General features: G+C 29.3%; 1 protein-coding gene across 1 annotated transcript in view; it reads left to right on the forward strand.

Annotated features, from left to right (window-relative positions):
- The window catches only part of LOC128864654 (sodium/potassium/calcium exchanger Nckx30C-like), a gene marked incomplete at its 5' end in the record, with an annotated part of 177423 nt that overhangs the window by 100197 nt on the left and 62648 nt on the right, over window positions 1-14578 (forward strand). Inside the window, one exon of the mRNA XM_054104410.1 lies at window positions 5257-5340. Coding sequence (XP_053960385.1) covers window positions 5257-5340 — 84 coding nt within the window. The remainder of the gene's footprint in view (window positions 1-5256; window positions 5341-14578) is intronic.

The raw sequence follows: 14578 nt of genomic DNA on the forward strand, positions 1-14578 counted from the left end.
TTTAAATTAATAAAAATTGCAACTTTTAAAATTTTTGAATAAAATTATTTTAAAACATTAAAAAATATGCAAAGATACCTATTTTTCATTTCATAACTGTAATTTTATTATTATTTTTGTTGTTATTATTATTAAAAAAATTAATTTCTTTTCCTAAATACGACAAAATATTAATTTTTTTAAAACTTCGAAGCCGAGTTCATGAAAACTAAAACAAGCTAAAAATGTTCATTAGCAGAAAACATGGTTTGAAAATTTTATTTTTTCAAGTAAAGGGTATTGCAAAAGAAACGCCCAGAGGGCAGTAGTGAGTAATTCCTTGACGGTACCGTTTTCTATGTCATCTTTGACATTCAGTCAGAGAGTGATGATGGCAGATTGTGACAGACAATTAGAACAGACGATAGAACAACGCTATTGAAATTTATTAATATGAAAAAGGTCCTCTTTAAGAACAAAATTCGATCGCAAAATTTATGATTATTTTGATGGAAATACTCGTCCGAATGAGTCGAAATTTCAAAGGTTGGCGAAAAAATTCAAGAAACTGGTTCTGTCGAGGATAAAACTGGCTGACCAAAAACTGGACGTTCTGTTGGCAATATTGAGAATAGTGCTGCTGCAGCTCAATATGTCGCTGAAAAAACCTCAACTGCACCTCCAACATCCATACCTCGACGTTCTCAGCAATTAGGCAGTAATGAATTGACTGTTTGGCGGATTTTACCAGTAGGCCGTGAGCTCAAGGTGGACATCTATGTTATGCCATTTTTCACATATATTTGTTAAGGGCCGTATTTTGAATGGAAAAATAAACTATGAACGAAACTAAATTTTTGCATGTTTTATTTTAAAACAACATCTAGGCGCGTCTTTTGAAATACCCTTTATTTAGACGCCATTTTACTTTTTTTATAAAAAGGTTGGTCTTACCGGATTTTTTAGTGATTTTTAATTTTTTGAACACAAATTTAAATTGTACAAAAAAATTTGTTAAACAAAAATTTCAAATTTAAATAACTTAAACAAATTTGAAATTTTATAATTAAAATTAAAATTTTTTTTCACATTTTTCTTTATATTCTTAATTATTTATAATATCACGTAAAAATATTTTAATTAAAAAATATCAAAAAAAAAAAATAAATTTTATATTTTCTAAAATTTTGTTTCGCTGTTCCTCATTTTTCAATTTTTTATTTTTTTTTGTTATAAAAATGTCGTGTTGTTTGATTGTTTTTGAACACACATCTAAAATTTTATAGAAAAATGTTTGAAACAAAAATTTCACATTTAATCAGTTTACGCAAATTTGGAATTTTATAGTTAAAATTAAAAATGTTTTTTATAATTACTATATCAATACTTTCATTAAAAAATATCAAAAAAATTTAATTTCATATTCGCCATAATTTTGTTTCTCTGATTCTCTTATTTATTGTAATTTTTCGGTTAATGTCGATTACTTGCTTTAAAATATAAATTTATTATATCAATTTTTTTATTATTTAAATTTTTTATTATTTCTTGTTTTAATTTTTATTTAAAATTTTGATTTTGCTTAAATGTTTTTCATATTTTTAACATTTAAAAATATTATACTTACTAAATAAATTATTTTAATAAATTATAAATTTTAACAATTTTAAACATTTTGAAACATAAATCAGTTATAAGTTCGATAATTTTATGCAAAGAAATATTATATAATTAGGTTTGTGTATATTTTTTATTTTATTTTTCAAATTTGCGGTCTTTCTTAATATCTAATTTTATATAATCTAATCTTTTTAACTCAAATTTTGAGTTTGCTTACTCTTGATTTTCCTGAAAAGTTTTGTAAATTTCGAATTCTTTTGTTATGCTACTTCGTTAATCTTTTTTTGTTTTTTGTTCAAATTTAGTGCGAACTGTGAATTTATTTGAAATTTTCTATAGATACTTGAATGTTTTAAAATAACAGAATCATTTTTTTTTTTAAATTAAATTTCTTTTTTGTGTCTTTTGATTTTTTTTAAGCTTTTGAATGACATTTTGTTTGTCCTGAAAAGTTTTATATATTTCCAGTAATTTTTTTAAACTATTTTATTATTTTTTTCTATTTTGTTTAATATTTTTTTGCTCTTAAATTTTACACCAAACTTTGAATTTGTTGGAATTCTTCTATAGATGCTTGAAAGTTTTAGAATATCAAAATAATTTTTTTTTATTAAACATTTATTTTTTAACTCATAATTAAAATTTTGTTTTTCCTGAAATGTTTTTGCAAATTTCCAGTAATTTTTGTAAGCTGTTTTGTAATTTTTTTTTATTTTAGGCTTTCAATTTATACCAAACTCTGATTTTGTTTTTCAATTTTTGATTATTTTATTTTATTTTATTTTATTTTATTTTATTTTATTTTAATTTATTTAATTTTATTTTATTTTATTTTATTTTATTTTATTTTATTTTATTTTATTTTATTTTATTTTATTTTATTTTATTTTATTTAATTTTATTTAATTTTATTTTATTTTATTTTATTTTATTTTATTTTATTTTATTTTATTTTATTTTATTTTATTTTATTTTACTTTATTTTATTTTATTTTATTTTATTTTATTTTATTTTATTTTATTTTATTTTATTTTATTTTATTTTATTTTATTTTATTTTATTTTATTTTATTTTATTTTATTCAACTTTTAATTCACTTATGATTTGAATTTTTTTTTTGTTTTTCAATTTTTGATTATTTTATTTTATTTTATTTCATTTTACTTTATTTTATTTTATTTTATTTTATTTTATTTTATTTTATTTTATTTTATTTTATTTTATTTTATTTTATTTTATTTTATTTTATTTTATTTTATTTTATTTTATTTTATTTTATTTTATTTTATTTTATTTTATTTTATTTTATTTTATTTTATTTTATTTTATTTTATTTTATTTTATTTTATTTTATTTTATTTTATTTTATTTTATTTTATTTTATTTTATTTTATTTTATTTTATTTTATTTTATTTTATTTTATTTTATTTTATTTTATTTTAATTTAATTTATTTTATTTTATTTTATTTTATTTTATTTTATTTTATTTTATTTTTATTTTTTTTTTTTTTTATTTTTTTTATTTTTTTTTATTTTTTTTTTTACTTTATTTGAGCTTAATCCATCTCGGCTATTGCCGGAGATTACACATACCGGATAAAATTTTGAAGGGATTGTGCTCTGGTGGAGCTTAGTCCAAGTTCTACGCCCATGCGATTACTATTGCTTAAATATTTAAAAATCTACGAACTATTGCACATGTGTCCAGTATGGTCGACTTCTGCATGTCTTCTAAGAGGTGTTGGCAGTCATACTTCTTCAAGTTTTTTATTAAATGCTTAGGCACTAATCCATATTTTATTTTATTTTATTTTATTTTATTTTATTCAACTTTTAATTCAATTATGATTTGAATTTTTCAAAACATATGGAATTAGGTATGTGGTCGAAGGTTTTAAAATATGAAAAATAATATATAATATATTTTTTTTTTCATCATCTTAAAAATTTTTTTTTTTAATTTTCATGTACTTTTAAAATTTTTAGGATCAAAATCAATGCAACAAATTTCCTTTTTTTGGTTTTAAATTTACACCAAACTTGGAACTTGTTGGAATTTTCCTGTAAATATCGAATTATGTGCTCGAAGGTTTTAAGATATCAAAATAAATTTTCTTATGATTAAACACTTTTTGTTTAAATTTTCATGTGCTTTAAAACTTAAATATCGTAACAAATTAATAAAATGTTATTTTAAGATTTTTGTTTTAACTTTTAATATCAAATTATATTCTTAGAAAATTTTATTAATTTCTTTTAGTTTTTTTTTTTTTTAACGAAACTGTAATTGATATTTTTTCTTCGATTTTTTCCCGAAATTAATTACTTTGTTTCTCTAGTTATTTTGTATATTGGAAATTTCCTCAAGTTATGTAAACACATATTTAAATACTGAAATATCAAAATATTTTTTTTATGATTTACAAATTTTTTGTTTCAATTTTTAATTGAAATTTCGTTCTTGATTAAGTCCTTCGTAGATTTATAATTACTTTCTTATATTATTTTATTAAATTGTGTTTTTTTGCTTTCAATTTAAGCAAAATAATTATTTTTTAAATTTTTTTCTGCAATAGCTACCTTGTTTCTCTGGTTCTTTTATTTATTACAATTTTCTTAGGAATGTCGAAATGTACTTTTAAATTTTAAAATATCAAGATCTATTGTTATTCCTAAGATTATTTTATTAATAATTTGTTTCTTTAATTTGCTTTATTTATCTTTTTATTTTATTTTTTATTAATACTTTGTTTCTCTGCTTCTTTTGTTTACTTAAATTGTGTGCTTTTAAATTTTAAATTATGAAAATCAGTTTTTTCATTATAATTCTAAATAACATAAATATTTCGGTTATTAATTGTCACCTCAAGCTTTTCAAGTAAGTTCTTTTACAAGCAAAGGCGCATTTGTTATTTTATTAATGCTAAAAACCGTATTCATTATAAGCCATTTAGAACTGTCTTTATGCCTCTAAATTCTGAAAATGGCAAAGCAAATTAATTTTTCTCAGCAGGCAAAAATGTACACAGATTATTTTTTTTAATTTAATTTTATTTTTATTTATAAAGCGGAAAATTTATAAATTTTTTTCTTATAAAATCTCTACTCAAACCTTTCCTTCGATTTGGGCCGGTTTACTTCACAATTCCAACTACTCATTTTTCTACCTTTGAAAACTCGTACCAATACAATTTTGATTTGGAAAGTGCCTTATGATCGCTCATTTCCCTTTTTATATTTCTCTTGTATGCTATGCAATTACTCGTATGCTACTCTTCTCTTCTAAACTTCCATATATTCGTATTCTTATACTATTTTATAAGTTCTAAATACTTATTCGAATATTCCATTATTGTATTACTCTCTATACATCTACAAATATTACATAACTGCTATTCAATACTCTTAAGTAATTAGTTTATCAGAACCAAACAAAAAACCAAAAAACAAAAACTAAGCAAAAAATCTATTTTTATTAAATGAAAATTTTCAAAAATTCTTTTCTTCAAATCCGTACCCACTGTCAATTGTCAAACTGTTACGATTCGAATAAATTGAAACTGTTCCCGTTATGAAACAATTTGCTTTCCGATTTATTACTACTGTTTCCCGTTAAACGTTACCGTTATCGTTCACACGTTGTAACACATAAAGCCATCCATCCAAAGCCAAAGTGGTCGTCGTCCGAGCTGGATTGATCAGAGGGTCAAAATTCAGACACGCAAATTTAGCATCAAAGTTAGTCTCACCATAATTGAGTATCACATAAATTTTCTTCTTAATTTATTTCGAAATTTTTTACATACTTATAAAAAACAATTAAATTTAAAGAAATATTATTACTTTCATTATTATAATTATTGATATAGATATTAGCGTTTTTATTGCAAAATATTCAAAATTTGCTTTCATTAATTGCTTATCTACCATAAAACAAAAAATTCCGCATTACCATCAATTAAAAAATTTTAGCTTTGAATTTGTAAATTGACCTCTCGTTGATTACTAACACACATACCTTTTGTTTCAATTAGAAATTTGCATAATAGCTGAAGTAAGAACGAAAAAATGCATATCTTAGCGAGCCTTAATCCTCTCACTACACAAGATAGAAACCACGCTATCACTTAGAAAAAGGATAATTTTATTTGTACTTAATAAGAGAGAATAAAATCGAATTTGGCTGATGCACAGTTAGAAGTAAAATTATCCTTTAACTATAATAATGCATATACCTAAATGTGACTTAATGTTTAATGTGCTTCGGATTGTATAGAAATGTGTTTAAGTCTTAATGTTTTAATTAAATTTAAGGCATGCCATTTTACTTCAGCCTTATACTGTTTGTATATGTAGAACATTTGGAAAAATCGAAGCATGTCTTTAACACTTTATTTGTTCAAAAGCTACAACATATGTAAAATGAAATTTTTGGAACACTTGACAGGAAATATTTTAAGCAAAGTGGAACAGCGAAGTGGAATTGAAACAAGGAAATACTTTGTCACATAACTTGAATAACTCTTTTTGAAAAAAAAACTGTGTATGCGAGGTACAAAATTAAATTTATATGGTGAGGAATTTTAAGCAGAAAAAGTAAAGCACAGAGTGGAATTGGAACAACATATTTTAATCGCGTAACTTGCATGTTTGCACACAATTTACATATTTTCCATAACTAGGGAGTATATTTAGTGAGTGTATCGTAATGAAAGCCATCGAGTGCCGTTAGGCATCTATAAAGTATCAAAAAACGCTAGCTTGAATATTTTATGTGGCAAATGTGTGGGGAACTAAATGGAAATGGAACAACACTTTTAAATTGCTCGCTTGCTTTCTTTACAAGAAAATATGTTCCAATCAGACATACATATTTATAAAGTAGTACAAGAAAGGAACGTTTCATTAACAAATAATGAAAGTGCGTCTAATTTAACAAAACTCGTGAAAGAAACTTGAACACACTTATATTTATGATTTCAATTTGATTCTAAACGGTTTACTGTAAGTTGTAATGAGATTAACAAGAGTGTATATTGCAAAATTTGTCTGCCATAATGAAGCAAAATAATGTTTGTATAGATAATTTTTAAGTCATATATAAAGAAGTGGAATCGAAACAAAGTGTCTTAAAGAAATGAGACCCTCACACATTTTAAAAGGTTTCAAAGTAGTGTTTTCTTAATAATATTTGTACCGTGATATTAAGACGCAAACATGAGTCATCAATTCGCCCATTAGCTACAGTTCTTTATTACTAAAATTTTTTTAAATAACAAAAAATCCTATTTCTAAGTCTCAAACAAGGGAAGAAAATTTAATTAGTACACAATTCTTGCGGCCTAAAGAGATTTTCATTTACGCTAAGGTTATTTATGTAAGAAACAAAGTGCGGAACAAAATGGAATCGAAACAGTTTTTTTGAAACACCTCACAAAAAATCTTTCAATTAAACAAACTTGATTACTAGACAAAACAATGTGGGGAACATTTTGGAATTGGAACACAAATTTTAATATTCTGATAAATATTGGCAATATTGTTTGTTTCATAAAATGTGAAACAGTAATGTGAGGAACATTTTGGAATTGGAACACACATTTTAATATATCTACTGAAAAATATTGGCAATATTGTTTGTTTCATAAACTGCGCTTTTAAATAAGTCCAATGTAAATATAATATGAAAATGAATAACGCATAAAGTATAACTAAATATTGTTAAAATGTGTGCTTATTTAGATTTTAGGTAGACAAGTGTTATTTTAATGTACATACATATTTTCTGTGCTTGTTTTCAAGACATCCCACTATACTCAAATCTTACTCTTTATACTTTCTTATGCTCCATTTGCTACGCCAAGTCATGCACGCAAACTATGCCTATGAAGTACTTACACAACTACATATACGCATGTGCTATACGTAACTGTTTGTGCTATCGTTGGCGGGTGGTATGTACTTAAGTAAGCTTCATACAAAAGCGGCTTAAATTTAATTAAAACCACACAAGCCATTTTACAAACTCGTAAGCGACGCCCACAATTAATTGCAACGATTTAATGTACTCCCGCATGCAGAAACTCATATGTATGAGCACATACACTAGCACATGCCGCTTTGGGTCTGAATATGCAGCAGCAGGGACCACGAGCTTATGTTTGTGTGTGTGTGTTTGTGGAACTTAAATACATGAGAGTGTGATATATGTGTGCGTTAGCAGAAGGTAAAGTGGTCAATTGATCCGCCCCAGCGGAAACACTTTACTGTGCATATGCCTGGCTACAGGCGAGCTAAGACAAAAGGCATAGGCACTACTACTATAATGGAGGCAGTAGAGGCGCAAGCTTATTCTACACAAGCACTGCCAATGACAGGAAATTGATGCTAATCGATTTTAAGCTGCTTGCCTTGGCATTTGCCATCACCTTCGTGCCTTTGCGTAGGAGCTCAGCAAATATTCACAAATTAACACGTGGTAGGTAAGGCTATGGGATGCCATGGATTTTGCTACTAACTAATAACGAGAATACCCATGATTTGTATGTACTAGCCACCATTTTTCTCTCAATGCTGGATTTTTTTCTGTGCATTTTTATTCCCTTTAGCTGGTCTACATGTGAAATTAGCTATTTTATCTGCTCAATCTTTCAATTATTTGCAGGAGTGAGTGACTACTTTGTAGTCTGTTTGGAATTTCAATAGAAATTGTAAGCGCAAATTATAATTTGCAAAAAAAACTTACACGGCATAACCTAGGAAATGTATGAAACCTAAACAAAGCTAAAGTGAGCAATAAATAAAGAAACTTAATAAATGATTGGCGCGTACCCTTCTTTCAGGTATTTGGCCGAGCTCCTACTCCTATTTGTGGCATGCATCTTGATTTTGTTTCACAACTGGAGGGACCTACAATTTTAAGCCTATTCCGAGGGACACATGGTTTTCTATGAGGACTTTTTACATAGCAGAAATACATTCGGAGGTTTGTCATTGCCTGCCGAGGGACGAGCGCTGTTAACTTTTTCATTTTGCTTTTTAATGCACGGAGATTCGAGCCTACGCACTCCTGATTGGTAGTCTCGCACCAACCCATTCAGCTACGATGGGTGCCGCAATAAATAGTAGAGGTATAAAAACCAAATGCGTCGTCAAATTGTCGAACTAATTTATGATAAATGAAAAATCATCAGTGAAACCACATTAAAATTGTATACTTTGAAAAACTGCAAACACAAAAGCTAATGGAGTCGTTAAGGGGTTACAATATTAGAAGGAATGGCCGGCAAGATTTTAACTCTCGCTTAAGATTTTAACTCTCTCACAAAAAATGATGTTATCTTCTATCAAACTTACTTATTTGTTTATTTCAAGAAATCCAGAAAATATAACTTCAGGCTGACTACTACAACCGTTTTTTGGTTCAAAATTAGCTTTATGCATCAACGTAATTTCCATCAAAAACAACGCAATCATTCCATTCTATCTAACATTTCAATACCACTTTGCTAGAACGATTTATCTTTTGCCTCAAAATAGGCGTCTTCATTCGAGCGAAATTTCTTACCAGAGAGCATTTTTTTAGGTCTGGGAACAGCCAGTAGTCGCGCTGGGAACCAAATATGGCGAATTGTTTACACATCCACCGTGGAAGTATGTGCCATTGGAAGCTACAACTTCACTCCATCTTTTTTGTAGTAAACGGATTCCGCTGAATAACAATTCGAGTTCTTTTGACTTGATCCAGTTAGCGATGCTCTCGTAAGAAGTTAACCGCTCTCCTATAAAAGCTGACTGCATTGCTCAGAACAGATGATAATTCGAAAGTGCAATGTCTGGGGAATACGGCGGGTGGGACAAGATTTTCCAATTCAGTCCCTCTAAATATTACTGGACCGATTTAGCAGCGTGTGGCCTGGCGTTTTCATGCAGTAAAATCAGTTTGTCATGCCTACGGTCCCAATACGACGAGCTTTTCTTTGAGAAGTCGATTCAAACGCATTAGCTGCAGGCGGTACTGTTCGCCATTGATGGTTTAAGATGGTTTAAGGAGTTCATAATAAATGAAACTCTTTTGATCCCACCAGATATACAACATAACCTTTCAAGCATGAATAATTTTTTCGCTGTCGATGGACTTGCTTTACCTGCTTACCTCTCTGGACCATTCCCATCACGAGCAAACATTTACCGCCGGTTGATCTGTCAACATCCAACTCTTTAGACATATCATCAAGAGTTTGACATGCGTTTTCATCCAATAATTGTTGTATTTGAGTATCTTCGCGGTCTTTATCACTCACGTCGAAATTGCCACTTTGGAAGCCTTGAAACCACTCTTTACAAGTTGTATGTATTTGGTGTGGCTTGATTACCGTAAATATTTATCAATATGCGACACGTTTCAGCTGAAAGGTAATAATGAAACATGACTTTCCGAAAAGGATGTTTTTTCGGTCGAACGTGCACAATTTTGACGTGGGATAAAAAAGGATCTTATGCTTCAAATGAATATCAAATCACCTGTGTATTACTATAGCGAACACAAAAATAGTATCAGCCGCGACAACTCTTTTACGAGAGCGGAAACTTATTCTCATACGCAATTGTTCTGTCATTGTTTTGATGGACTTGCGACTCGGAGCAAGGTCTTGATGAAACAAAATAGTGAGCAAACGCAGCATCCACTTTGAACAGAGCTTTCTCATAGTCAAATGCTCATACAATATAAAGTAAAGACATATTTTTGATATCTTTACGATGTCAGCTAACTCAACAACTTCACTTTTCGATCATTCAAAACGACTTTGTGGATTTTTTTTATGTTTTCTGGTGTTACCGGCTCATTTGGACGTCCGCGTTGTGCTTCATCGATGTATGTACGACCACGTTTGAAGATTTTTGAAGCTTGAAGCCTGCATACGTCAATTGTGTTATTTATGACTGAACTTAAAAATATGGTCAGCATATAACAGAAAATTAGCAAATGAAAAGCGATTGCCGCGAATGTCGTTGATCAATAACACAAAGAGTAGCAGATCTAGCACACTTCCCTGAGGCACTCCAAAGCAGACAATGAATGTTTCACAGGTTACACCAACAATTGCAGGAAAACAGTAAAATTCAAGTGAAGATTATTTATGTAATAAAATGTTGTGAGCGACTCTGTCGAAAGCTTTGGCAGAGTCCATGTAAATACTGTCGATTAGCTGCCCTGCTGAGAAGGCTCAATATTCACTAAAAACGATTGACGCTGGTATGTCTCTAACATTTCGTTCAGCTGATGAATTTTTTCTGTAGCTAAACAGTTGCGAAAAAAAAATCTACTAGGTGTCTTCAAATTTTATGTTTGAATTACGTCTATGAGTTATGCCTTAATGTTTTTCCAAAGTACTTGTATTCAAAGAAAAATTGAAGAAGATTCACTCAAGCACAATCCAACGGCTTCAATTGTGCTATAAAAATATGCGTCGTTAAATTTCACGGCGGGCTTTGAAAAATAAAATTCATATTAAATGTGGTTTTACTCAATTGTTCTTTATATAGAAATATACATATGTATATTCAACTCCTACTTTAATGCGTTGTAGGAAAATTTGTAGCGTTGGCGTGAAAAGTCCAGTGGGTTATTTTACTACTAAAATTAAGTACTTGCTCGATTATATCCCGCGGCTAAGACTCTTAAGTACTTATGGTATTGCAGTACCAACCTTACCAACTGGGTGTAAAAAGTGAAAATCGTCGTTCTTCATCAATTATAGATATATATAAGTATGAGGGACCTTTTTGCTGCCAACAAAAAATGGTATGTCCAAAAAAATGTAAGAATTATTTGCCTACAACTGCATACAGAGAATATTTGTATATAAGTAAGTAAAAAAAAATGTACTAAAGTAAAAGCAAAACTGTGCTCAAGGACGCTTAATTTGGCTGATGTGAGCATTTGTTGGTAGTGACAGCAATAAATCTTCAATTTCGCTTTTAATTCTCAAAGGGAGTGGCGGAGGAGAAACAGAAAAAAAACCATTTGAACTTTGGCGCATTTGCACACACACACACAAACAAATGAAAGGAGGTATATTTGTATAAAAATGTGTATGTATTATTTACTTCTAGCGCCTGCACGTCTGTGCAATTATTAGCGCAGCCGTTGGCCTCGACAAGCTTTCAGACTCACACCATCAGCTGTGTTGCCGCTGCTGTTTACTTGGCCCGTTAGTAGTTAGTACAAATACATTTATTTCAATGTGTGTTTGTATGTACTGTGTACAATATATGTACCATGTTATGTGTGTGTGTACTACTGGCATAATAGTAAAACAAACAAGCGTTGTCGACTGCGCCAAATAGACCGGCAAATGAAGGAAAAAGAAACGAATAGCAAATCGATTCTGCTTTGCTGTTAAAATTGGAAACCATCAGGACTGGTAAGGAACTAAAGAAAAATTCATTCACATGGCACGGTGTTTAAGATGGCGATAAGTACGTGAAATAATGGATAGCAAACTAGTTAAATGGAAAAGTTAAATCTTTTATGGCAATTGAAAAAGGTCATGTCGGCTAAATTTATCATTTGAAAGTTAAGTAAAATTTTTGTTCTTAACATTTTTATTTTAAATAAATATTTTTTCATTTTAAAATTAAAAGTTTTAATTCAAAACATTTTTTTTTTTTGGAAATGGAATATTTTTTTTACGATTGACCCGCTGAACAGGAAATTGTACAGTAATCTGGCAAAAAAGCGTCGTTCAGATAAAGAATATATAACAGAAATAATGAGCAAACCAACGTTTGGAGAGTATGTGTACTTATAGTATACGTAAGTTATTTTGAAAAAAGAGGAATAAATGGTATTAAAACGAACAAAAGTGAATCGACGTCAAATGACTACTCTCAGACTGATACATATGTACATAGAAATATTTACGTACAGAATTTTAATTAAATATCAGTAACATATAAAATCTTAGGTATTTTCAATCTCAGGGCAAAATAGTATGCGAAACGAAGTGGAATTGAAACAAATTTCGCTTGCACATTATTTTTGATTAGAGAAACGAAATTTACTGAAAAAATAATGTGAGGAACGAATGGGATTGGAACACCTTTTTTCAAAATATATTTACAGGTATATTATTACAGCTCTATTGCTAAAGAATAATTATGCCATAAACTTACTTGATGACGAAGTAGTGTACGGAACGAAGTGGAATCAAAACAAGTTCAAACATGCATTATTTCTGCCTGCTAACACTTTTTAACTAGATCAATGGGCACGTCAACATAGCAAGGTCTACAGAAACTGTAAAGGAAATAAAAAAGACTGTGAAGTAGCCTTCCATATCCGGTGTTGGACGAAAGGAGCTTGGTAAAATTGCTGAAACTAGTAAATTCAAGCTGTGTCTGGAACTTAGTTGACTCTACTTTAAATTGTAAGGTTATACAATAAATTATGCGGCAAAGGGTATCGCAACATAATTATTGGTATAAACATTCCCATTTGATAAATGGAGTTAGAACATAATTATTATATTATTTCTACTGCAAGGCATAACATGTTGGAACAAGCTGGAATTGGAACACAGTTTTAATGGAAACGTTTTTTGTTCAACTATATTATTATATATATATATTATTATTATTTTCAAAAATGTATGCAACACTATGGAATCGGAACGCCTCTATTAACATTAAAATGGTAATATTATTACATGGAACATAATTAATTAATGGAGTTAGAGCACAGTTATTAAATAATTTATACTGCAAAAACTATTTAACAGCCCTTATAAACAAATACGTGACATTTTGGAACAGGCTGGAATTGGAACGCAGTTTCAGTGGAAACTTTTTATTAAACTCAATCATTAACAGTATTCAATGCAATTTAAACTTTAAAAGTTTATGAAACGCAATGGAATCGGAACACAAAATCTCTTTTAACAATAAAATAGTAATGCTATTACATGACTATTGATATTTTATAGAGCTCGTCAGAAACTGCATTTTCAATCCGCCGCAAATTATGCCATAACTGCTTCATTAAAAACTCAAACTATCCACGGTGTCCGAACAGTTCACTATTCCACCTGCCATAGATTTTAAATATTATTCTGCACAAAAAAATCCACTGCTACTGCGATTAAGTGATTTTCTACTACCCGTTTCGCCATCGTTGTACGCTAAAATGTCCTTGATATCAAACTTATTTCCTATACATAGTACAGTGCCAAAAACAGCAACAAAAATCCATTTGAGCCACTAAATTTGAAAAAGAAAAGAAAACAAAAAGCATATCTGCCGCTATGCACACAAATGCCGCCACAACGACGAAGCAATGGAAACAGCAATAGCTGCCCTCTACCGCGAGCTACTCACTAAAGAAATCAGCCACTGGACCAGTGAACCAAGCATTCTTCTACCCACCCAATCACCCAACCAATTGCTTCCATTAGTACCAAAAATCAATCAGCGCAGTCATCAATTTACCTTTTGCCTGCTGTTGCGTCCATAAATATACGTAGATACGTATATATGTACGTACGTATGTAGTTTAGTGTGTTTCTTTATGTGTATGAGTGCACCTAACAGGCATTTGACAGCTCAACAGAACTGCTGCCAATTTTATTTCTTTGCTTTCGTAATACCTACAAAGTAAATTTATTTATGTTGCAGCGTCAAGAAAGGGAAGGCAGTTGAGGGTATTCAATTCAATCAGATTGATTTTCATTTCATAAGATTTATGTGCAAAATTTTTGCATCTGGGCCATTCGCAAATACATATGTACATATGTACACTGGTGTATACATAAAGACAAATGCACAAAACATTTCACGTTTTAGGCAAAATTTTTGTATTGAAAAAGCGCAACTTCACACAAAACAGTCTACCAATTGACCTGTTTTACGTCGAAGGAGCAAACAAGCATTTGAAAATTTGTTCTCTTTTTGTTTTTTTTTTATTTGTTCTTCACAC

This window comes from Anastrepha ludens, chromosome 5, assembly GCF_028408465.1.
Source record: "Anastrepha ludens isolate Willacy chromosome 5, idAnaLude1.1, whole genome shotgun sequence".
NCBI classification, from domain to species: domain Eukaryota; kingdom Metazoa; phylum Arthropoda; class Insecta; order Diptera; family Tephritidae; genus Anastrepha; species Anastrepha ludens.